Source organism: Chrysoperla carnea, chromosome 1 (assembly GCF_905475395.1).
Source record: "Chrysoperla carnea chromosome 1, inChrCarn1.1, whole genome shotgun sequence".
Lineage (NCBI taxonomy): Eukaryota > Metazoa > Arthropoda > Insecta > Neuroptera > Chrysopidae > Chrysoperla > Chrysoperla carnea.
The window spans coordinates 10,596,978-10,623,741 of NC_058337.1; the positions used below are offsets into that span (position 1 = coordinate 10,596,978).

At 29.8% G+C, this 26,764-nt stretch overlaps 1 protein-coding gene across 2 annotated transcripts in view; it reads left to right on the forward strand.

The window, feature by feature from the left end:
- Positions 1-26,764, forward strand: part of LOC123290854 (synaptic vesicle glycoprotein 2B-like) — a 78,869-nt gene that overhangs the window by 38,661 nt on the left and 13,444 nt on the right. Inside the window, exons 1-4 of one of the 2 annotated variants that reach the window (XM_044871202.1) lie at positions 10,801-10,831; positions 12,651-12,707; positions 13,864-14,025; positions 25,949-26,111. In XM_044871202.1, the coding sequence (XP_044727137.1) occupies positions 10,828-10,831; positions 12,651-12,707; positions 13,864-14,025; positions 25,949-26,111 (386 nt within the window). In that variant the 5' untranslated portion in view covers positions 10,801-10,827. Of the gene's footprint in view, positions 1-10,800; positions 10,832-12,650; positions 12,708-13,863; positions 14,026-25,948; positions 26,112-26,764 lie in introns of those variants that run through there. The other variant, XM_044871201.1, reaches the window with a different exon arrangement.

Sequence of the window (26,764 nt, forward strand, 5' to 3'; positions counted from 1 at the left end):
AAAAAAGCCTTAGACTAGCTATGCTGCAAAATTCTGTATATTCCAGTTTCTAAATATTCATGGCAAAATCTGCAGGGATAGTGCTCTGTGAGATTGATTTTGTGCGTATGCTTCTTGATTTTACAATGACCAGTAAATATCTGCAAACGCTTTGAAGCCTCTCTCCATGAAATTCTTTTTATAAGAGCGTTTGCATGGTCTTGGCCATGAATGTTTGGTTAAGAAATATTGGATCCGTGTACCATCCATTCTTCTCTTTTAGATTTATTGTGATATTTAATACCTGAAGAAAAGATTGTTGAGTATATGCTCCCAATTTAACTAATTTGTAAGCTTCTACGTTACCATTGATTCTTAAGTGTCGGAACACACAGAAAATAATAAATTGATTATGTTTACCCAGATTTTTTTAGTAATTCAATACTGTTTTGAAGTTTTGGAGATCATTTCAAGTGAACTTAGCGCTATGAGCAACCTGACAATCTAATAGAATACACAGGATGTTTGGTAATTCGATAATAAGATTGAAAGAGTTATACTAGGTCTTATTTGCAATGTGTTTTACCGATAAGCCGAATGTCGAAAATGTACAATGTTAGAGCTGTCATAATTTTAAACTTTTTCAAATTTTTTTAATAGAATACAAACAAAAACTGCAGCGTTTTGAGAAAATAAATTTCTTTTATCTAATACCTAACGAGTTTCGCTTCTTTAAAATACTCAAAACATCGCCCGGTGGAAAATGTTAGCCATTAAAACACAAGAATTGCAACAATTATTCGTAAGTCTAACAGGTTTCAAATTATCCACGAAATTTGTAACGGCGGAAGCTTCGAATAAGAAACACCTTTTTGTTTTATGAACTTGATGTCAAAAATAAGTTCTTAAGGTTTTCTATAAATATTTTTGAGCATTTTTATAATAAAGTGGAAAAAAGTGCTTATCATAAAAGTATGCCTATTTTTAGAAATATGGATTCTAAAATAAAACACTCAGAGGCTCGGAATTACGTCGAGATAGAATAATGAATAACATTAACGCAATTTCAGATGATTGCGAAAAATGATCCGGTCTTAGCCGTGTACAAATTATTTGAAAATGTGCACTTTGAATATGTAGCTAATATGACGTTATTAGCATCCTTTACAATTTACATCGAGGGTTGAAACTTTGGCAACAAGTTTTCCATTTAATATGATCCTAAAACGATAACACCGTGTACAAAGAGTTTATTTACGAGCGATTTATTAACTGTCAAAGCAAAATTGACACTTCATTGTTAAGGTTTTATCTGTTTCCTTGAATTATGATAAAATTAAAATTATCCCAGTAAATGATAAGCCATGTAATTTAACGTTGGGTTTGAGTTTTCAGGGGCATAACGTTTAGTTTTAAATGAATGCATATGATTTATAACTTGCGATTGTGAAATAATGAAAGAAAAATAGCTGAAATATTTAAAATTATTTTATTATAAGCAGTAGGCACATTTTCAACCAAAACCTTTGGACATTGCATGAAAGGAAAGTTTCTGTTAGTGCAATCACCTGTCATGGAGACAGAAAAAAATGTAAAAATTACTGCTAGGCGACGTGATGACTTAAACCCTTAATAATAGGGTAAATCTACCGGATTATGATAACCAATTTGGAAAATTTTGGATGAGAGCTAATTTTTTTCAATAGGTTTCGTTCGTAAAAAAACAGGAAGGAAATATCTCTACATTGTTTTCTTTGGTGACATTTTCTTGAATATCTATGCTTCTATTGATCGGATTGAAGCAAATAAAAAAGAATTGTTTTTTATGAATTTTCCCATCGCTCTTGCCTGCTATCAAACCCTGAACATATAACCTCAAAATCTCAAGAAAACTGCAGTAACCTCATATTTTCAACTTTCTCTGACAACTTTATAAAAAATGAAGGAATTGAGTTGAAGTTCTGGAAAAAGATTCAACTATGATAATAAAGAAGTGCGGTAAATTTCCTAATTTTTTCAAGTTTTGAAATCGGTTTTCTTCAAAACCTGAAAAAAGGAAATTTTCATTTTTGTAATGTTTGGGCTCATAATCAAGTTTCGAAAAAATAAATCGTTACAATTATCCAAAACAACATAAAAAAAATGAAATTTAAAAAAAAAAAGTGAAAATCCGATTTGCCTGAATTGTACGAGCTGTTGAAATTTTGCAGAAAAATTAATTTTTCTAAAAATTGAGGTTATGTATCGGACTAAAATGCCACACTTTTTTATGATCATAAATTACATCTTTTTCCAGAATTTCTAATCAATTTTATCATTTTTCGAAAAGTTATCAGAGAAAGTAGAAAATATGATGTTATTTTCAGATATTGAGGTTATTTTGCTATATTCACGGTTCGACAGATGGCAAGGTCGATTCAAACATTCATAACAAACAATTATTTTTTCATTCGCCACATTCCGATCAATAGAAGTAAAGAAATCCAAGAATTGTCCCAAAAGAAACCTAGTGAAAAAAATTTGTATTCTCCCAAAATTTTCCGAATAGCTTATCAAAATACTGTAGATTTACCCCTATTATAAGCCCAGATATCAGCATCATACATCACGCTTTTCACTGTTGACCACCTTTATGTTTGCAAAATTTGACGACACCCAGAAACTACTTACTCAAAATAGATATTGATCAGTTTTGCGTTGAAAACTCAGCATAAAACTTACTTAACATTGTACTTAAAAGAAAGTAAAAACAATCGAATATAGTTTTTGTTGCTTTCACTGTCTTAAAATAGAAATTACGACGACTTTTAAATACCTTCAGTATAGATTAAATAAAGCCTGTGTAATCAATCAATGAACAGTTTTAGTATAATAATTGAGTATGTCTGTACAACTTACCTAAAATCATATGATATTAGTGATAATTTAAATACGCAGGTACTTAATGCTATGAAGTAATGACACATGTATTGAATAATTATATAAATTATTAAAATTAAATAATAATTCGTTTTCAAAATACTTTATATCTTTTTAATATTTATGGGATAATACATTTTTTTTAATTTTATTTAACAGTCATTGATACACATGTTATATGTCTAAGTACTCGCAATTATTTTATGATTGTATACACACAAATCTTCTTACGGAGTATTGTATCGAAATGGATATCTGTTTCATTTTCATTTATGGTATTATAATTCATTTTTATACCATGCATAGATGTAATATGCAAGGTATACTAATTTTAGTCCCAAGTTTGTAACGCTTGAAATATTGATGCTAAGCAAAAAATTTGGTATAGGTGTTCATAAAATCACCTAATTAGTCCATTTCTGATTGTCTGTCTGTCTGTCTGCCGTCTGTCGTCTGTCGTCTGTCGTCTGTCTGTCTGTCTGTCATCACGATTACTCAAAAACGAAAAGAGATATCAAGCTGAAATTTTTATAGCGTGTTTAGGACGTAAAAAGTGAGATCAAGTTCGTAAATGAGCAACATAGGTCAATTAGGTCTTGGGTCCCATCTTGTAAACCGTTAGAGATAGAACAAAAGTTTAAATGTAAAAAATATTCCTTATAAATAAATAATCAACTTTTGTTTGAAACATTTTTTTCGTAAATATCACTGTTTACCTGTGAGGGCGCAAATTAGGCGTAAATTGTATAGTATGTAATTAGGGGAATATTAATTATTATGTGTGACATCAATTTATGTGTAATGTGATGGAGTATGTAGTACTGCAACTCTTGCTGGGAAAATCTTATCCAAGCTTTTCGATGAGATTCAAAAAAGATATATTCCGAACATAAATAACGTACATAAAATATGCATATCGGTATTATTATGTAATTAACTTTTTTGTTACTAAAAAATATTATTTGTTTTATATTAACTTAGAAAATGACAAATCAGCACTCTATAATTAATATGTGTCTATAGAATACATAAATAATATGTCTGTGGAAATATGCCAAACAAATTTAGGTTTTGTAAACAAAGAAAACCTTGATGCAGTTCATCATATTCAACAAATGTTCTTTAAAATCCAAACTGCTCGAGTTAGCCGCAGCTAAATTCATATTATTTATTTACTACACTCAACAAAATTCTAGCTTACCGACGCCATATCCGAGTGTGTGGGTTTCAGAGTCATGCGTCAGAAATTGAAACTAAATTGAAATAACTAGGCTAGGCAAGTAGTTAAACGTTATTGATTCAAGTCATTTGCCTAGATGTTTGTCTAAATTGCTGAATATATTCAGATCGCTAGAACGGGGTGCCGTTTAGTAAAGAGGCTAAGCTGTTAATTGAACGACTAGTTAAACTATTTGACTGTGACATATATATCTGCATGTCTAACGTGCATTGGTTCAAAAAGTTTTATAAATTTTAAGGAATAATTTGTGTCGTGTTTATTTTAATGTATTTAACGTCGTAAAGTTTTGTGAAAAATTTTGCGTATAATTTTAGTAACGACCGTGATCACACTGCCGTAAATACTACATATGTATTATGTATATATTATAGTATTTATTCATGATTCTATATATACCTAGTTTTTATTGATTATTGTGAAAATTTTGTATACACACTAAAGTTACGAGAAAGGGGTATCAAATACAGGGTGTGTCAAATTGTTTAAACAGAATAAATGACTAACGAAAAGAAAATCTTCTAATATAAAAGCAATTAGCCATATATGGCATAAGAACTGAATAAATGTGATGAGGGATAAATGAAAAACTGGAAACTAACTATCGATGGAAATGAGTATAATTTTGTTACTCGGGGGTTTTTGGGTCCGCTGAACTTGAATATCGCGAAAATGCTCCCCGAGGTATAGTACTGGTCGTATCTTGGAGTTTTACGAGAATGTGTAACATATTTCATCGCAACTCGTTTTTGGGGGGTTTTCGGATTGCTGAACACTAATATCACTACAAAATTGGCCCCTACGAAATGGATATTTAGTTTACTGTTTTTCCCGTTTTTCATTTCTCCTTCATCACTTTTGTTCACAAAATTTGTAGATGCCCTTACGAATCTTATGCAAAAAACACCATTTCGATCCGTCATAACTGCTAAAAAAATCTACATTTGACCCGTTTTTAGTGCTTTAAATCTTTGTCTATATAATAAGTTTTAAAAATCAATAGATAAATAAATCTGGATAGAAATGATTTTTTAACAGATTAGCGATTAAGTAAGGTATCTTTAACGAAAATGATTAAATAGCTAATAGTTTATAGCGAACATTTACTGACAAAAATTCTAGGCATACCTACATTATCACCAAAAATACAAATTTAATATTGTAGAAAAAATTTAGTTTTTCCCCGTGTTATCGTTTTGGAGTAATAAAAAGCAATTTATTTTAGAACTCAAATAAGAAAATATTAAAAAAATTTAATATACAGGGGCTTGCCAGAATTTATGTTGATGGGTAATGAGTAATGAATCTATTCTATTACATAAATAAACGTTCACGATTTCTAACATTTTAGAGTTGAGTGATAATTAATTCACATATTAAGGTTATGTGTAAAAATAATCCTCAAAAAATTTTACAGAAGATGGATCATTTTAATAGGTTCTGAGTCAATCCTAGTAGCTCAGTTGGTTAGAGCGTAACCAATTCCATTCGCAGTATGCCTAGATGGTAGTGATTTCGATTCCCGCCGTTATAACAACAAGTAATTTATTTAATAGTTGTGATGGGCTGGTTTAGTGAGAAAAGTTGATTAAAATTAATTTAATTAAAAATAGCCATGGACACTTTTTGATAGAAAAACTATTAAAGTCTTGTTTAAAAATCAATAAAACTTCATAAAAAATATGTCTCATTTGGTTATCAGATGGGTAAAGATCAACCTTATTCCGTCAAAGTGGCTTAATACTAAAATTTGTTCATTTATAAAAAGAAAGGGAATAAGTTGATCCCCTAGCCGAAAGTACTGGGAAAAGCTAAGCTTCTTTTGTGGCTTTGCTCAAAAGTTTCTCATCAACGAGTTAAATGCAGCAACCGTTCTTACTTAGAGGACCAAGAAAAATAATACACAATCCACAAGCAGAATGTTGGATGTGACTTGACCTTTATTTATATCACATACGCCAGGAACTCCAACTATCTGTCCTGATGTTGTAACATACTATTTAATAATCCTCCATCCCTCACGGTACTAAAGTTTTGAGTTTTGGACATAATAATTTCAGCTTTTATAATTTAACGTGAGAGAGCTCAGGTACTGCGCCCCTAGATTACATAATACATACCGAAGACACCGTTAGTCAAGTGTAACCCCCAAACATTGTTCCCTACACCAGTGAGAATACGCATAAAAATTTTTAGCTTTTATAATGTAACGTATGTCTGGCAGGCGCTGGTTCTTAGTCCATTAATAAAGTCAAAATAATAAATAATTTTGAGAAAAATCGTGGCTTAAATGAAAAAAATTTTATTGAACCTTTTTTAAAGTATAAGCATTAACTCAAATTGTGCCCAAATTTCTAATAATAAGTTCTTTCATTATCTTGATCAGGATTATCGATTTCCATATCTGAAAATAGATACATTTATAAACGCTCCCACCATATTTATACTGAATTTTTGATAAATAAATAAAAAAGTCTAAACAAAATAAATAATAGTTTTAAAAAAATCAAAAACATGCTTTTGTAACTAGCTGAAAGGTAGAAAATAATTTCTTTAATTTCAAAAAAATCATATAATGTAAAAAAGCGTGGGGTGTTTTTTACGATATTTTATAATGACTTTACTATTACCAATATCTTTCAATAAAATATTTACAATAATTGAAATTATCACCCCAAAAAAAATTATTTTCTACCTTTTAGTTCACCTAGTTACAAAAGCATGTTTTTTAGTTTTTTTAAAGTATTATTTATTTAATTTAATTTTCTATGCCTGGATACAGGGGTGATTCCATTCTATCTGTTATTTTTTATATCCTGCATTATTTGTTCTCACTGGTCTTGTGTTAATTAGATTGCATCGCTATATAACTTGCTATTCATAGAATGCTTACAATAAACCACCCTAATGTCAGTACCATGTCATGCCCATTTCTAAAATTTACCTACAAATTGTTTATTTATTTTTTGTCGCAATCAATGATTTAGATTAATTATCTGAAAAATTTTAATGTATATGATCAAACTTAAAAAATGGACACAATTCTTTTGTCAATCAATCTATTAAGTAATTAATTTCGAGATTTTAGCCGTATTGAAAGTACGTCACCTGAATAATGTTTCTAAGCATCGAATTGATGAAATAGTGCAAAGAGTTTAGGTAATTTTGGAATTTTAAGAAGGTTTATGTCATAAACTTACTTGCCAATACCGTGATACTGATAAACTTGATCAACTATTGATTTTTTCTATCATAAATTTTTATTCTTATTGCTAGCCTAAATTATACGGTAAACGGATATTAGGAAAGTGTCAGTATCATGAGAAAAGCATAATTGAGAGGTACCTAATAAAATTATTAAAAAAAAAAAAATTATAGCAAAATCCTCTCAGGCTTTCATTTTTACTATAAAACAAGTGAAAACAAACAAATGACTGGGTTAATTGTTGAAATACCATGTATAGATAGTGTTAATTACTCTGTCACATTACACATACATACATGTCACACATATACATATAACTGATATAGCCATAATATACATACTATACAGTTTGCGCATAATTTGCGCTCTTACGGGTAAACAGTGATGTTTACGAAAAAAGTTTCAAACAAAAGTTGTTTATTTTTGTATAAGGGACATTTTTTATATTTAAACTTTTGTTCTATCTCTAACGGTTTACAAGATGGGTCCTACGGACCCAAGACAGAATTGACCTATGTTGCTCATTTACGAACTCGACCTGACTTTTTACGACCTAAGCACGCTATAAAAATTTCAGCTTGATATCTCTTTTCATTTTTGAGTAATCGTGATGACAGATGGACAGACGACAGACGACAGACAATCGGAAATGGACTAATTAGGTGATTCTATGAACACCTATACCAAAATTTTGTTAGTAGCATCAATATTTTTAAGCGTTACAAACTTGGGACTAATCTTAATATACTATGTATATTTCATATATACATGGTATAACAGGTATAACATGGTATAACATATGCATGCATCTAACACCTAGAAAAGTTTAATTTTAAAATCGTTTTTAATAAAAAAAAGTAACACGTAGAACAGAATTCACTTCCCTATAGATTGAAGTTCGGGAAATTAATTCCCCATCATAATAGCGGGACTGTAAAGATTAAAAATTTTCAATACACTTTCAATAGTATGGCAAAGCGAGCAGATATAATAGTCGAAGTGATGAGGGAGAAATGAAAACTGGAAAAATTATGAAAACTGAAAAACTAAATATCGATGGAAAGGAGTTTTATTTTGTTACTCGGGAGCGGTGAACAAGAATATTTCAACAAAAATGGCCCCCAAGGTATCTGGTGCCCAGGGTTGGCAGTATACAGGCTCTTGGAGTTATACGAAAATATGTTACACCTTTCGTCCCAGAACATTCCCCTTTCGCCCCTCCCTGGAGACGAGAGACTTCGGGGGCCATTTTCTTAGTGATATTCGTGTTCAGCGCACCACGAAAGTTCCCGATTTACGACGAAATATGTCATTTCATAAAACTCCAAGAGACGCGGTGTGTACTGCCCGAACTAGGCATTAGGTATCTCGGGGACATTTTTTTTTTGTGATGTTCGAGTTCAGCGACCCCAAAACTCTCAAGTAACAAAATTAGACTCATTTTCATCGATATTTATTTTCCAGTTTTTCATTTCTCCCTTATCACTTTTGTTCACAATGTTTGTAGACTCTCTCGCGAAACCAATGCAAAAAACCACATTCCGATCCGCCTTACTGCTCAAAAAATGTACAGTTGAGCCGTTTTAGTTCTTTTTACCCGACTTTCAAGGAGTGGTTATGTTTTTCGCGCGTATCTTGTATGTATGTATGTATGTATGTATATTTGTTTGTAATTTTTTTTATTACCTCGTCTTATCATTATATTTGTCTCAAAAACCCAAATGTTCTTAGATAGGTGTTTGAAAAGACAAAGCAAAATGGCGGATTTTTGGAGTGAAAGTTAATAAAAAAAATTAACAAAACCTTTCAAGTAGGGTATCAAAATAAAGTAAATTTTGAGGGGAAAACAAAAATATATGTAAATTATATGTTTAAATTTAATGAATAAATTGGCTTTTTATGTTTGAATATAGTATAAAAAGAGGGTTTTTTTAGTGCTGGGACACTAAAAAGTATAAAATAAAATAAATAATTAAAAAAATCAAAAACCCGACTGTGTTAAATAAAATCTGAAAAGAAAGAAACAAGTCCAATAATTTGGGTAGCGATTTTAACAGTCGGGACCCATTAAAGTCTAAACCAACTCAAATCTTCCCAATAGTAGGGACCCAATAATGGGTCCCGATTGCTAAAATCGCTATGTAAACTATTAGACTTGTTCTTTTCTTTTTAAATTTTATTTAACATAGTCTTTGATTTTTTGTAATTATACCATGTATATATGAAATATACATAGTATATTAAGTTTAGTCCCAAGTTTGTAACGCTTAAAAATAATGATGCTAGGAAAAAAATTTTGTCATAGGTGTTCACTAAATCACCTAATTAGTCCATTTCCGGTTGTCCGTCCGTCCGTCCGTCCGTCCGTCTGTAAGTCTGTGGACACGATAACTCAAAAACGAAAAAAGATATCAAGCTGAAATTTTTACAGCGTACTCAGGACGTAAAAAGTGAGGTCAAGTTCGTAAATGAGCATCATAGGTCAATTGGGTCCTGGGTCCGTAGGACCCATCTTGTAAACCGTTAGAGATAGAACAAAAGTTTAAAAGTAAAAAATGTTTCTTATCAAAAATTAAACAACTTTTGTTTGAAACATTTTTTCGTAAACATCACTGTTTACCCGTGAGGGCGCCAATTAGGCGGAAATTTTATAATATGTACTATACTTGATTATCAGTTATTAATGTGTCACATGTTTGTATGTGTAATGTGATAAAGAAATCAACACTGACTATACATGGTATTTCAACAATGAACTCAGTCAATTGTTTGTTTTCACTTGTTTTTTTGTTTTTTTAGTTTTTGTGTAATTTTAAGTAGTTGAATGTTAAATGAATCATACTGTATACTGGTGATATACCTTTTATTAATAAAAAAACATTGTTTTGATATAATTATTGTCAGGTAAAGGTCTCCATACATTGTAATATTACATAGGCTACTCTTGTGTTATAAGCTTATCAATCATACATACATAACAGTCTAATACTCGCAACAAGTCTGTTTGTTGTTGTTGTTGTTGTTAACTATTTACACATTATTTTAATATAATACATTGTTATAATTAAATACGCGTTATAATAAACCATCAACCGTCCATATACGTTCAATGTGAATTCTTATTTTATTTAAATTAACTCGTATTTATTTATTTATTTATAAATAATATTCTTATTTAATTGTTGTTCATTATTGAGTTTTATTTAAAGACTTTATTGAAACATTATAGTGATTTTAGTGGTAGTTTTTCTTTTTTTTATCTATAAAATTGTTTCAAGAATAATGTTCCTAATTACTTCTAGAGAAATTTATGGTACCAAATAAAATTTTTAACAGTGAAAATCATTGTAAAAGCATGTTATTCTAATTATTTTGTTCAATTTTTTTTTTTATTAGACAATAATTGTTGTTATTTTTTTTTTAAATAATAGTGCGTGTGTTTGTGAATTTTTTTTTAACTTATTTTTTTTTTTAATCGAATACAAATATGGGTTAGTATTTGAGTCTTTAGAATTAAAAAAGGGACAGTGAGAATATTATAGTGTTCTTTTAGGTTGTATATTTAAAAATTACAAATTTGGGGGTTTTAGGATCGGGTTTAAGGTATTTTAGCTGAAGGTGTTTCGATACCAAAAAAAATGAAAATTATCCAAAGAACTATCCTTTTATTTGATTAAATTCATATCGATTCTCTGAACTGCTTAGAAGAAAATAACTATCAAAGTCAATTTTTTTATCAAAAAAGGGCACATTTCTCATAAACCGTACAGAGAATCCATATGCAGTTTTCACAAAAGACCTATGCAAGAGTGATTAAGGTATTTCCAGCATGGTATCTGCAGTTCCTATGCTAAAGCTATGGTTAAAATTTTTTTCGACATAATTTAACGAAAAATTAAATTTAAGAATTTAATAATGCTTACTATTAATTCCCAAAGTTTCAGAAATTTTGACCGTTTAAAATGGGAAATAATTATGCCAACGTCCCAATTTCGATCAATTTACGTCAAAATTAATATCTCGAAAGTGAAAATTAATTTCTAAATTTTTTTTTTAGAATTTTATTGTATAAACATTTTTTTCTACTTTTTCTTCAATATATAATAATATCATAAAAAATAGTTGGAGAGACCGGACATTTTACATGCTTTAAATGGGACATGACCCTCAAAATCGCGAACTTTGTCTTTAAATATCTCGCGATATAAACGGACAAAAATTATGAAATTTTAGGAATTCATAAATAAAGCTATTATAAACCCGAGAAAAAAAAATTCGGCCAAATCTGTCGAAAAGTGATTTCATGCTGGAACTACCTTAACTGATAAATAAAATTTGAAATTTTTGTTATCATTTTCATTTAAACTCTTTAAGGTATTTCGATATCGTAAATTAAAAATGATAAAAAAAATTTGAAATTTTATTTATCAATTAATCAGTCTCTGTACGGTTTAGGAGTAATTAACTATCAAAATCAGTGTTTTTACCAAAAAAGTTTTTCATTTTTATGTATACAGTTCTTAATTTTGGTATGATTTTAAAGCTTAAAGTTGGAGGAGTATTGATAAAAATGTTTTTTTTTTATTTGTAAATGGTAAAACATTTTTAAAAGTACTTATTGGCGAAAAACCTAAAATTTATTACGACTCCTTCATATACCACCATATTAAAAGGGTTGTTTTTAATGATTAATTTATCGTAAACCGTACAGAGAATCGACTTTATCGAAACTTATATAGAAGGTGTATTAAATACTCATTATCTGACACACAATATTTCAGTTTTTTTGGTATAACACTTTCGTTTTGGTATCGAAACACCTTAAAAAGAATGAAATGAATGTTTAAATAGTTAATAACTAAAAAAACCACGATCTCTGCCCGTTACATATTTCTACATTTCTAAGACATTTGTTATGAATAATGAATTTTATCTCACTTTCTGCAAAAAAACAAAAAGTGTTAAAAAACGCTGAATTGAGTGAAATATACATTTTTTTTCGGGGGAAAAATTCAATGACTATATTTTATTATTACAATTTAATTTTTTTAAGAAACATATCTCAATTTTTATTCTTATGATTTTTGTAGAAAGTCAGTGAAAAAATTTGTTTTATTTGACGAATTTTAAAATTTTTATATAAAAAAAGTGACATTTAATGAATTTCTATACATTTTTTGCATTTTACGAATGTAATTGGCTACCTCTTCATGAAATCGAAAATCACATCTTGAACACTTTTTTCTGTCTCTAGTTTTTTTTTTATTATTTTTTATTCAAAATTATTAAAATTTTGATCATTTGTTAAAGGTTTGGATTTTGTTGACGGACAAAATGCTGATTTTGAACGAGCTTTGGAAGCTGCAGGTATTTTTTTGTTTATTTGAAAATTTAATGTATAGTGGAGAGCTGTAAGATTTATACCTCGGAATCCAGGGACAGTCAATGAATCGTTATTTTTGTTTGACTGCATTGTTTCAACCTTACTTAAAGGTGGTAAAAACAAAAATTTGTGCGATCTTGCCCAGAGGGTGGTTGCTACCCCTTCTCGGGGGTGCCAAAGTTTATGTTAAAAATGACAAAACAAATCGAAAGAAGGGTTTATTCTAAGCAAAAAAGTCATTTAGGCATATTTCAAAAAGTCAATACTTTCTGAGTTATTGGCGGTTGAAATTTGGAGTATCTAACGTCAAATAACTGAAAAATTTGAAGTTTCTTAAAGAAAATATGTCAAACACTTTTAATAGTACTATAAAAAATCATGAAAATGGAAAAGTTTCAAGTCATTTGTATGAAAACGGACGGACTAATAATGAAAGCAAAATTTCTCGGACCTTTCTTTTTATGTTTTATTCAGTACAAAATGAATTTACCACGGGAACTTAAATTAATGCTTGCCGCTTTCCAATTAACTTTATTTAAGTACTGGCAACAGGCTCAAAAAGTTCTAGCAGTTTTGGATATATATTTTTTGAAATGTTAATTTTAGTTCCCGTGGTAAATTAATCGGTTTTGTGCTGAATAAAGTATAAAAAGAAAGGTACGAAAAATATTGTTGTTATTATATCTCCGTCAATTTCCATGCAAATGACTTGAAACTTTTCCATTTTCCAACGTTTTTATAGTACTTTAAAAAGAGTATAATATACTTCTTTCAATAAACTTTACATTTTTCAGTTATTTGACGTTAAATACTTCGAATTTCAATCGCAATAACTCGAAAAGTATTGAATTTTCTAAATATGTTTAGTTGACTTTTTTTGCTGCGAATTCATTCTTTTATCGATTCTCGTTGTCATTTTCAGCATAAATTTTTTCACCCCCGAGAAGAGATGGCACTCATCCCTGTGCAAGGACAAATTTTTGTTTTTAATTTCCTTAATTAACTTTGAACAATGCAGTCGAACAGTTTTTATAAAGATTCATTGGCTGGCCCTGGATTCCAAAATTTTAATATATTTATACCTAACGGCTCTCTGTTATGTAATTAATTCAATTATTAATTAATTTATTTTTGTGTCAGGTTTTGGAAGATTTCATTATTTATTATTAACAATATGTGGTTTAATTTATTTAAATACTGCTGTTGGAATAACAGCTATATCGTTCGTTTTACCAGCTGCACAATGTGATTTACAAATGAACTCAGGTGATAAAGGATTACTAATTGCAGCACCAATGTTAGGTAAGTTTTAACATATCTTTGTTCTATTTATTCTCTATTCAATACAATTACCAAAGTTCACAAGTGATTTAATAATTAGGTATTTTAATTGTTTCATTTAACTTAAATATCAAAAATAATAGTTTGAAAAAGTTTTTTTTTAATTTTTAACAAATTAAATTAGCCGGATAAAGTAATACATATAAAATAGACTCTTTATAAGAAGTCCTCAATAACTGCCCCGATTTTGATGATTTTTTTTTTCAAAATGATTCTTTTTATATATTATTTAAAATCAGAAACATTTCAGAGGAGGGAAGTCGAATTCATTTTTCGAAATTCATCTCCTAAAAGGGTGGAAGTTTGTATGAAAATATATACAAACCTATTGAGTTCATCACTTAACCGATTTTAAAAATTATTTCACCTATAGAAGGCTGCTTTATCACCAATTAGCATGGGTTGTATTTTATTTTCAAAAAATTTAGGGTTTCAAACAAAAGTTAAGATCCATTTTTATTGTTATTAAGTTAAAATACATTTATTATGGATAAAAATCACGCAAGAGTGATTTTTTCATATAAGTTGCACATTATATTGTTTAAACAGTATAAATAACTAACAGTTATCCAAGTTATAGCCTTCAATTCTCTTTACTTCCCTTTTATTTTCTATTTAATGGATTTTAACTTTTGTGCGAATTCCTTGTTATTTTGGAAAGAAAATACGACCATGTCATTTGCTGATAATGTAGCATTCTATAGGTAAAATAATTTTTAAAATCGGTTGGTGAACTCAAAAACTTTCATCTCCAATTTCACCCTTTTAGAGAATGAATTTCGAAAATTCCTTTCTTAAATAACACTTTCAGTATAAAATCAATCAATTATTTCCCCCCTCTGAAATGTTTCCCCCCCTCTGAAAACTTTCATTCCTGTTAGGGTAAAATTTTTACAAATTATCGTATTTATTTATATTCAAAAGCCTAAAATATAATTTTCAAACTTCTAGCTTCAATTAAAAATGACGTAATTTCCATACAAATTTGCATCCCCTAATTCATCCCCTTACAACCCTTTTTTGCATTAAAAAGTTTCTCTATACCAAATTTCATTTAAATCGCTTCAGTAGTTTGGGCGTGATTGCGTAAAAGACAGACAGACAGACAGCGTTTTTTTCGCATTTATAATATAAGTAAGCAACCCAATATGATAGCAACCCAATGAAACCCAAAGCATTGCTGGAAAACGCGAAAATAAAATCGTCTTTTCTATGAAAATATTACTGTTATTATGCGGGAAAAAATTCTTATTCTTATAAATTTTATTTTATTCTTATAAAACAAACGACAACTTATTTCGGTAATGAATCGTCGATTCGGTAACGAATCGTCCAATTAATTTCAATTAATTCACTAAATGATTCATTTAGTGCATCATTGATTCATTCAGAGAACGTACCTTGTTCTAACTAATCCTTTCTATATACCACTCGCAATATAGAACATGTCAACTATAAGAAAAATACACCACATGCTGACCTTTTACCCACTTGCTCCTGCCTAATCTGCCACACGCTTAAAACCAACTTTACTTTCATACTTAGTTCAGTAGGCAGATGGAGCCCGCTGCGCTTCGAGTCACAAGCGTGACTCCCGAGGCGGTTATAGACCACATAACAGGAAAAAACAGTCTATAATGTAGCAAAAAGGAAATAGAAACCCAAATTAATAAGCTCACATGTGATTTAAGGATGTATGAGCATGGTAGTGGGGGCACAAATTTAAAAATAGATATTTTCAATTTTGATGATAAATTTATATTATTACTTGACGATATAAGACGAAAAGTAAGAATAAAATTTTTCGATATCTGGCTTAATTTTCAAAATATCGAAAATTGAAAATTTTGTTTAATTATTTAGCTTTCGATATTTCGAAAACCAAGACACATATCGAAAAATTTTATTCTTATTTTTCGTCTACATTCATGAAGTTATAACAAAATTCATCATCAAAGTTGAAAATAAAATAAAAATAATTTCAACCCTTAATCTACCCTGCTCTTACATCCCTTATATGGACGGTGACACTTAGTTTTTTTCTTTTCTAATTTATTGCTAATATGTTTAATTTCTATTAAAAAGTTTTTTTTAAAATTTGTTTTCATTCATTCCAAATGAAAATTATCAAAAACTTCCAAAATATGTCGTTTTTTGAGATTCCTCCATAAGAGCCAATGTATTTTATATCGATTTTTAATGACTTTTTTCTTAAAAATTTGCACGGATACCTAAGCTGAAATTTTAACCACATATTCTTTGAGTAAAAGACTACCTACAAACAAATTTTGAGCCTTTAAATCAAACATTGTTGTCATGTTCATACATCCTTAATAATTAGGTATTTTAATTGTTTCGTTTAACTTAAATATCAAAAATAATAGCTTGGAAAATTTTTTTAATTTTTAACAAATTAAATAAAAACTATTGATTTTTATGTTGTTTTAATTTTGTATATTAGAACAATTACTTATACTTTATTTTCATTCAACCAATTGCCTTTAAAAAAGTCACAAGTATAAAGCTAATTTGGTTAATTAGTTTTGCTTAAAATGGATTTAGTGTTCCTTTTTCAAGGTCATCTTTCATTCTTGACCTTATTTATTATACCTTCTTGTTATTAATAATAAAAGATTTAATTAACTACTACCAAATTGACAATAATTGGAAAGTATATGTTTATACCTTGCATATACAGTGTGTCCATCGCGATCGGTGGAATTAATAAGAGAATAAAGGAAAATTTTAATTTAATTTTAAATTTTATGACGAAAAGTCATCATTCACAGTGAAATTGTCTGTTTTTCGAGGAATTAAGATTAAACCAACCATTGTTCAAACTACGATGTGCCAAAATGAACTTCCTGGCTGAGTTCTTTACAAGTTTCCAGCTAACTTTTTCAAAAACCGATTGGAATATCAAAAATTCTAATTTTCTTATTTTTCGAGGAGAATAAAAGAAATTATCTAGGTTTATTTTTGACCATCTCTTCTGGGTCTAAAGATTGCCAACTGTGATTTTTTACTTATTGTTGTAACGGATTCTGATTCTTTGCCGCAAAAACCAATTTTTACTTGACAAGGAATTTTTGTCACCCCTTAATTTTTGGCATCTGATTTAAAGTAATTTCAGGTTAAAAATGTTCAAACAAAAATAAAATAACCAAGAAATTCTTAAAATATTATTGTTTTGTACAATTTCTTATTTTTATCGAAAACAAGTAACTTTCGTCTAACAAATTTTTTCTCTTCCACTATACCTTCAATTTTTAATCTTAAAAAAAAAGTTTCCGGCAGGAAAACAAATTCAAAATCAGAATCTGTTACAAAAAATTGGTTCATTTAAAAAAACCAAATTTGCGCAGGAAAGCGTTCTCAGAAAAGAAAACTCTAGATACATTCTTCCTGAAAATAAGAGGACCCAAATTTTACTGTTTATTGATATTCCAATCGTTTCTTTAAAAAATCATTTTTCTCATTTTACATTTTATAAAAAGTTTTTAAGACAAAAGTTATGAAATAGTCAAAACTAACCATGAAAATTTTGTTTACTATAAGTATTTATTCGACATGCCTTTACCCTATGTAAGAACTTTTCCCAATTAAGTACTCCAGATTTTTGAGACTTTTTATTTCGGATTTATCTATAAAAAAAACTTTTAACAAAAACGAAACCGACTTCAAAAGAAACACTTTCCAAAATAAATTAAAATGCACTAAAAAGTAAAAGAAATAACGATAATATAATGTAGTTAAAATTATTGTTATTTTTGGAGTCGGTGTCAGCCAAGCTAATGTAGAAAACTGTTCTGTCAGAGTTGTTTCCTTGGCTGACACCGACTCCAAAATAACAATAATTTTAACTACATTATATTATCGTTTTTTTTTTTACTTTTTATTGCATTTTAATTTATTTTGGAAAAGTGTTTCTTTTGAAGTCGGTTTTCTTTTTGTTAAAAGTTTTTTTTATTGTGTGATTTTTAGTGAATCTGAAGTACACTAACTAATTTTTCACTAAAAAAAAAAATCATCGAAGTGATATTGAGTTATTCGTGCTCTTGTCGTGTAGGTATACCTAAGGCAAATTTAAGACTTTTATGGTTTTCTCATGGATGTCGTTGTTCAGAAATGGACCAAAATGAGAACCAAACGGGAAGCATCAGCTTTCAAACAGATAAAGAATCATCAAAATCGGTTCACCCAGTCAAAAGTTCTGAAGTAACAAACATAAAAAAAAAATACAGTCGAATTGATAACCTCCTCCGTTTTTGTTTGAAGTCGGTTAAAAAATTTGAATAGCTATGCTACTCTAGCGTGCTACTCTCTTTATTTATTTATTTTTGGTAATTTCGGTACACTTTTAAGTTCGATCACCGATATACAAATGTGGTACTTTTTGTAATTTTCTTAAGTTTAAACAGTTATTTCTGTTACCAAAAACAATTATACAGTTACTAGCTGTTAAACCCGCTTCGCTGGGTTGTTTTTGCACATTAAAATATCAAAATTGTTAAATGAAAGACTTTTTTTTTAATTCTCTCTGTGTGTACGGAACAGTAAGATTTTTTTGGCCGATCCCAATATTATGTCTACACTCTCTGTGTGTACGGAAAAGTAAGGGAAAGATCGATAGAAACCCATGGAACATTCCAGAATATTCGAGAAAGTTCTAGAAAATTCGATAGAAATCCATGGAACATTCCAGAATGTTCGAGAAAATTCTAGAAAATTCGATAGAAATCCATAGAACATTCCAGAATGTTCGAGAAAATTCTAGAAAATTCGACAGAAACCCATGGAACATTCCAGATTGTTCGAGAAAGTTTGATAAAATTCAATAAAAATCCATACAACATTCGAGAATATTCGAGAAAGTTCTAGAAAATTCGATAGAAATCCATAGAACATTCCAGAATGTTCGAGAAAAATCGAAAGACATTTGCGCCAGTAGCGCCATCTAGTGAAAATTGTACTATTGACAGTGGCGCCACCTATTGAAAATTATTAGAACTATTTTTTAAAATCTATTTTCTGTGAATTCCTAGATCATTTTTAATTCCACCCCCACCAAACTCCCTTATTCACAATGCACCCCCACCAAACTCCCTTATTCACAATGCACCCCCACCAAACTCCCTTATTCACAATGGGAGCCTAAGGGCTACCCAATGACATAATCCCCTACCGAAGGTCAATGTTTAGTTTTAGGGAAAATCGGGGACATACAAACAAACACTCTCTTTTTATATATATAGATTTCTCAAATTAACCACTAGCTATTTATTTCCCTTAAAACATTTGTAGGATGTTACGAATCTATATACATGAATAGTTAGTTATTTTTGAAATTAAAAATAAATGTCCTTGTCCTGTCTAAAAATGTCCTTGAATCGATTGTGTTGTGATGTCATGTTTGTCACAATATATAAAATTCAACAGGAATGGATATATCTATCTATTTTGTTGGTAATCATAAATTTTATTATTTTAATCTTGAAGTGAAGATATAGGTAGGTTGTACCTAAAGGTTTTTAATCATCAAGAATAACTTGATGTCTTGTTTGTTGATGTTAAGATGTTATTATTGTTATTATTAATATACTATAATAATAATAATAATAATAATAGTAACAACAACAAAACATTAGATAATTAAGAATTATTGATTTTTTTAATTAATTACTCCCTTTATTCACTTTCGTAATTTTATATGAATATTTTACAATACAGTATGTTTCCTAAAAAAAATACCTACCTACCGTATTCAGTACCCGATCCACAGGAAGGGGAGAGCCGGGCAACCCGGAGCGGTAAAAATGTGGGGCGGCAAATCGTTAAAATATGATATAGAGAAATTTTGACTATCGGGACTCAATTAGGACCAGAGATATTCCGAAAACTAGGATTGTATGGAAAAATTCATTATAATTTATAAATAAAATAAATGAGAAAACACCATTGGAATCTATGTATTTTAGCGAAGCTATTCTCTCCGTGCGTGAGTTTCGTTTCCATGGTAACGATACACTACTTTAATTATAGAATTGTATGGATGCATATATAATTGTATGGATTGCATTTAAGGCTTACATTTAAAATTTAATATTATTGTCTCACAAATTTACATTTGAAAAATAATATTTGTTCAATTTGATTTCTTATTTTCACAATTTTTAATGCATTAAGTTTAATTAATTCGTGTTTTACAATAATTTTAATTTGACATTTCTATAACATTAACATGTAAAGAACTGCAAATTAGTAATATCAGCCCCCTTTAACGCCAAAATTTTTCACTGGAAGCGTTGGCATCGATTTTATTGTCCCTACCATGACTACGCACACAACGATAATGTTGTTAACTAGAAATATTGGTTGCGATTACCATGATTGGTAATCGATAGATTAACATTTTAAATTAGAAAGTTGTTATTTATTGTTTAAAAAAGTAACATTTTTTGTTCGAAACATTTTTTCGCAAACCGTACAGATTAGGCAAAAACGAACCGCCCTATTTTGCCCTATTTCGACCCACTTTAGGTTATCCTAAATTTTATCACTTTAGGATAAAATTTTCACAAAAATTGAATGTCGTATTAATTTTTATCTAATCAAAAGTCTAAAAAATAAGTTTCAAGCTTCTAGCTTTAAAAATAACGTAATTTCCATACAAACTACACCTAATTTCAAAAATGACGGTTTGTATATATTTTCATACAAATTTTCAACCTCTATTTCATTCCTTTTGGGGATGCATTTCGTAAAATCCTTTCTTAAATGATACCTACAGTATAAAATCCTCTCTCCTTACTATACCCTATTGTATAAAATATTCTCTCGAAATTTCAAACATCTATCATAAGCGATTTAAGCTGTACGTCGATGTATCAGTCGGGATATTGCGTTTTTTCCTTCCAGATTATTTCCCCCCTTTGGGAGGTTTCTGATTTTAAATGATATACAAAAAGTAATATTTAAAAGAGTAAAAACATTCATTGATGAACAAATAAGTTAGGATATAATACATAAAAGTACTAAAGTGATTTGAATCATGCATAGCCTGGAACTCAAATTGGCATTTTATCGAGAAGCTGGGGCCTTAAATCAACAAAAACCTTTGAATTTTGTGTTTCAATATTCCAGCGCCTGTGGTTTTTCAGCGTCACATATCTCTAGTGAAAATAGCCCATTGTTGTAAGATCACAAAAATTATGCAAACTTGCTATCGATAGTTCTTCGATACCTCGCACATATTTATCCATACAGGATTACTTCCCAACTCTAGCAATCGTTGTCCAAGTCTTGGCTTGACTTTCATGGCCAACTCTTCCCTAAAGCTTTGGCCAAGGAACAATAAATTAAGTCTTAGATAACCTAACATTGCCCAAGCTTCAACCAAATCTAACGAACCATGTGCGGGTTTTCCAGTTCAACCAAGCCTTGATTAAGGTAAACAAATTAATTCTTTAAGTTCTCTATCCATATGTAAACCTTAACCAATTCTAGTGAACCAATTATTTATTTGCTATTTTTTGTCTAACTCTTGGCCTATTCTAACAAAGTCTTGCTTTCCCACTCTTGACAAATTTTGAGTCAAATCTAATTAACTAAATCTTACGCATTCAAGTTTTTGACAACAAAATGATCTTAACAAAATTATAATATAGGTACATATTTATAATGTGAGATTGATATCTCTCATCGTCAAACAAGGTAATTTTTGGTCATACCTGTGAGTGTTTGACGAGTAGATCCGCTTAAAAAGTTTTATTTAATCATTTTCGAAAAACGAACAAAAAAAAATTTTATAAAATACTAAAATGAACTAAAAACATACGGCCTTTCGGCAGCCATAATTGTTTAAAAATAATGCAAGCACTGATATTCAACACTTTCTATACTGGATTTTTTTAACAATTAATTCAATCAATTATTTGTTTCGCTTGTTCTTTTTAAACTTTTACACTTAGTACCATCTGTGAACGTATTTTTAAAATGGAATCAATGCGATGTCATTTAACAACTAGTTGTTATAGTCAGCATTCGTTAAAATAAGAGACATCTTAAAACGAAAAATTACTGGAATTGAAAAATTCTTTTAGTGTTGGATATTCATTTATCCAGGAAGATTAAAGCATCACGCGCTAGCAGTCACCCACCCATTTCGCAAACTACTGAATGGCTTTTAATGAAACTTTACAATAATGTAGCTCATACGTGAGAATAAGAAAATATAGGATATAATTGATAAAGATGCTAATTTATAACCTGCCCGCTTCAGTTAACGATTTTGAAAACTACTGATTTGATTTTAATTAAACTTTGAAATAATATAACTCATACATCAGAATTAAATATAGACTATAATCTATTATGATATCAATTACCCGCCGGCCTCGCTGGACCATTTCGATTTTAAAAGCAAAATATTTTGGTTTCATATATTTTGATTGTTATGCATGGAGGGAAAGTGAGATCGTCTAGCAAAGCGGGTGGGTTAGGCTCTCTTTTATAACGCCTCTGAAATCACTTCAGTGAAGTGTGTAAGTAAAGTAAATTTTTTGTTGAGCAATTTCAATAATATTATTAAAGGTATTTTGTGTATAGTAAAAGACTAATTTCTATTTTATTGTTTCAATAATATTGCCTTAAGGTAAGTTGCCTAAATCGTATTAAGTATTTTGAAATCGTACCCGTCCGAACTATGAACAATTATACTGCAATGCTATGTGTACATACTTTAGTCCTGTCATTTTAGCATTTCAAATGGAATTTTTTTGGACCTTGAGCTATCGAGCCAATTTTTCTTTTAAATATTCAGGAAAACGCAATGTAGATCAAAATCAATATATTTAAATGTAGATCAAAATGTACATTTAAATTGGTGCTAAATAGGCTAATTATTGGAATTCATTTCTGAGGTAATTTTTGAAAATTTTAAAACATTTGAAAATATCGGAATATCGGAGTTTCGATATTCTCCTCCTCTCGTGGGGTAATTTTCCCCCGCTGGTCCATAACAACAACATGCTATCAATATTTGACAAAATTATGAATTATTTCAGGGGGAGGTCAGTACCAGAATTTTGAATCGTGACTAATTACCGCAAAACTCCCGCCAAGTATACTTTTTTGCTTCCTTTTCTTGAATATTTACAGAATATTGTTGTTTTGGATTAACGTGGGGTTCATTACCCCAGGAGAAGCAGATATATCGAAATTCTGATTTCGGAATTGTGATCAGGGACCTTGAAAGCCCCCGAGTATATCTTTTTGGTTCATTTGTCGAATATTTAAATAATATTGCTGGTTTAGACAGCAGGGGGTGAATTACTCCAGGAGGGAAAAGTATATCAAAATTCTGACTTTGAAATCGTGATCAGTGACCTTAAAAACCCCTGGATATACTTTTCTTGTCCATTTTTTAATATTATAGAATATTGCTGTTTTGGACCTGCATTATTCGAATTATACCAGGATAGAGGATTATTTCAAAATTTACCTTTTTGGTCCATCTTATCGAATATTTACATAATGTTGTTGGTTTAGATCAGCAGAGTGTAAGTTACCCCAGAAGGGAGGGTATACCGGAATTCTAACATCGGAAAGGTGATCGGCGACTCTGAAAGATTCTGGATATACCTTTGTGGCACATTTTGTTGAATATTTTCAAAGTTTTAAAATTTTTTTGAATCACCTCAGAAATGGATTCTAATACTTGGCTTATTTGTCCAATAACAATGACTAAACTCTCTAGCGGCACCAAGGAGATTTTGAAAAATGCACCTTTCATAACATAAAAATTGGTTCAATAGGTTGTGGCACAAAAAAATTCCTAATTTCTTCGTGTGAAATAATTAGTCTACTTAGTTAATATTTTATTTACTTTCAAAAACACACGTAATTGATGCCATTGATATGTGCATTGGTATTAACTTTTGTGACCATTAATGAATTTCCTAATATTGATTAATTACCATTAACTCTAATGTTTTCTTGTGATTATTGCAAAAGTATACAATTAAGGGATTTTGTATTTATTTTTATTATAACAGATTTTGGTACGGATACGGCAATATAATAATTATTAGCTATGAACCACCCAAATTCAATTTTAAATACAATGATTATTGTGTTATAACCTTCACTTCGTAAGCCGTCACTTATCCTCTTTTTGTTCAAAATTTCGTTGATTTTATTATTTTAGTGTAGAACCCTAATTTTACGGCAAAGCTGTACCATATCACGTTTCGCGTTGGGACATTATGGTTACATGAGAATAGATGAGAAGTGTCTAGTAAATTTTATGAAAGTTCTTCCCCCGATAAAAGAGTTCATGTAACTTACAACTTCATGTAACTTACAGTTTTTTAATTTACACATTATGCCTTTTTATTTGATATGAGACTTGGGTATATTTGAAAATATTCGATCGTTCATCCCCACTCTCACCCACTTCCTTCATATAGCCTTGCGTCGTGGTTACAGTTTTGTAATGTATGCGTCATGTTCTTTTATTTGATACCCCACTTGATATATTTTATAATATTTGATTATTCATCCCCGCTTTTCCACTCCCTGAAGGTTACAAATAAATAAAAACAAGCCTTGAAGCTAGTTGTGTATCGGGTAAAAATTTGAGCTTAATCGATGGAAAACTTTTAAATTTTTCATTCGGTAATACAAATTATTAGGTTTCAGTTTGTGCCTATTTATTTTACCGATCTTTTTCTTTAGAATTTAGCCAGGATACACATACCTAACACGTACGATTTAAACAATCGTCTGGTACGATTTAGGCATCTAGTTATCAAAATAATATAACTTTTAGAGTGTAGAGCTAATTTTTAATATTGACTTTTTGGAACCTAAATATCATTTTATAATTTATTCTTTACAAAATTGAGAAAACATTACCTAAATAGAAGGAAATAAGCTTTATCTTTTTTCTTCCACCTTTTCTTTTAAATTGGTTTAATATCTCAGGATTTCTAGGAGATTTAAAAAGTTCATACACAACAATTACTATACCTTAAAAACATTATTCTTATAAGTTTCTTGATTTGGTTCATAAAATATTTGAAAATTTTGAAATAATTAAGTTCTTTGACTTGGAACAACATAAAAAGTTGAGAAAATCTTGGCTGAATGGTATATAAGAATTATGCCAGTTTGAATATACTCGTTTGAATATAATCCTAAAAAAGTATCCGAATAAAATATTGGCTTAAAATCCATGACGTTATTTACAATACTGTATGATATAAACTTTAGCGCCACTTATATTAGTAAAGAGTATGTTCAACTCGATAGTATTGTCTTGAGCCCCATACTACATTGCAGTAGCCGCATTGCTACTTATTTTACCCCCTATTATTTTTGGTCATTATTGAACTACGATCCTATTCAATATAGTTGTAAACGCTAAGTTTGTTGCCACACTGCTCGTCACACTATTATTCTTAACCTATTTTGTCATGTTAATAAATATGCCATTGGTAGCATCAGTGACATTACAATGTTAAATAGTACTATTCGCCAGAAGTATTGTGGATACCACCAGTCAGCATGGGCCTGACATCCATACTAACTATTGCTCATGTCCCGATACATTAAAAGGTAAAGTCCTCTATGTTTAAAATTGTATAGCAAATCAAAATAATCGAAACCATATACAATATGTATTGCGTTTACGACTATACTTACATACAGATATCGACAAAAAATTTCTTACCGTGTGATAACGAATTCCATTGAGGGTGATGATTTTTAAACACCTAAAGAATAGATAGCTCGAAGATAGAATAGTATTAATTAGCCCCATGATTTTATTAATATTAAATCTAAGAATTAAAAAAAAAATTAATTGATTGTTTTTAATTAGGTATGGTTATTGGATCATATTTTTGGGGATGTTTAGCGGATACAAAAGGTCGTAAAACAGTATTAATTGGTGCATTGTTATTGGATGGTGTGTGTGGGTTAGCTTCAAGTATATGTCAATTTTTTTGGTTATTTATGTTTTTTAGATTCTGGAATGGCTTTGGGTAAGTTTATTATTTCTTTCTATCAATTTTAATAAAATTTATTCATAGGGGAGGATTTATTTTTTCGGAAGTATAGAGTTAGAAGTACAAGGAGACCGCCTATGTTTTTGTACTTTGTATATATGAAAAATATCAGAGTATATTAAATTTAGTCCCAAGTTTGTAACGCTTAAAAATATTGAGGGGTCAAATAAGACTAAACTTGACTTACTTGACTTATGTACTGAAATCCCAAGGGGGACGAAGGGCCTCAACAAAGGAACGCCATCGAATTGATTTCTAACCGAGACTTGTTTTCTTCGGCTATTTTCTGATCTATTGTTCTTCGCCAGGAGTGTCGACTGCGGCCTCTTTTTTCTTTTTCCTTGGGGGTTTCATTCCAATGCTTTTTTGCAATGTTGTTTCGCCAAATAAGGTTTTTTATGGTGATATTCACTGGTGTTTGTTGATATATGTTCGGTCCATAGATCTTCATTGGAGATTCTTTCAAGCCAGTGTCAGTTTGTAAATGTTTGTAGTTGCCTTGATATTAATTTGGACACAGTTTTGTGTGCCTTCTCAGTTGATGTGATCTCCATATTGGTCGTAACTGGACAAATGCTGCTTTTGCTTTATTAATTCTTTTTAGCACATCTTCGTCAGTGCCGACCTTT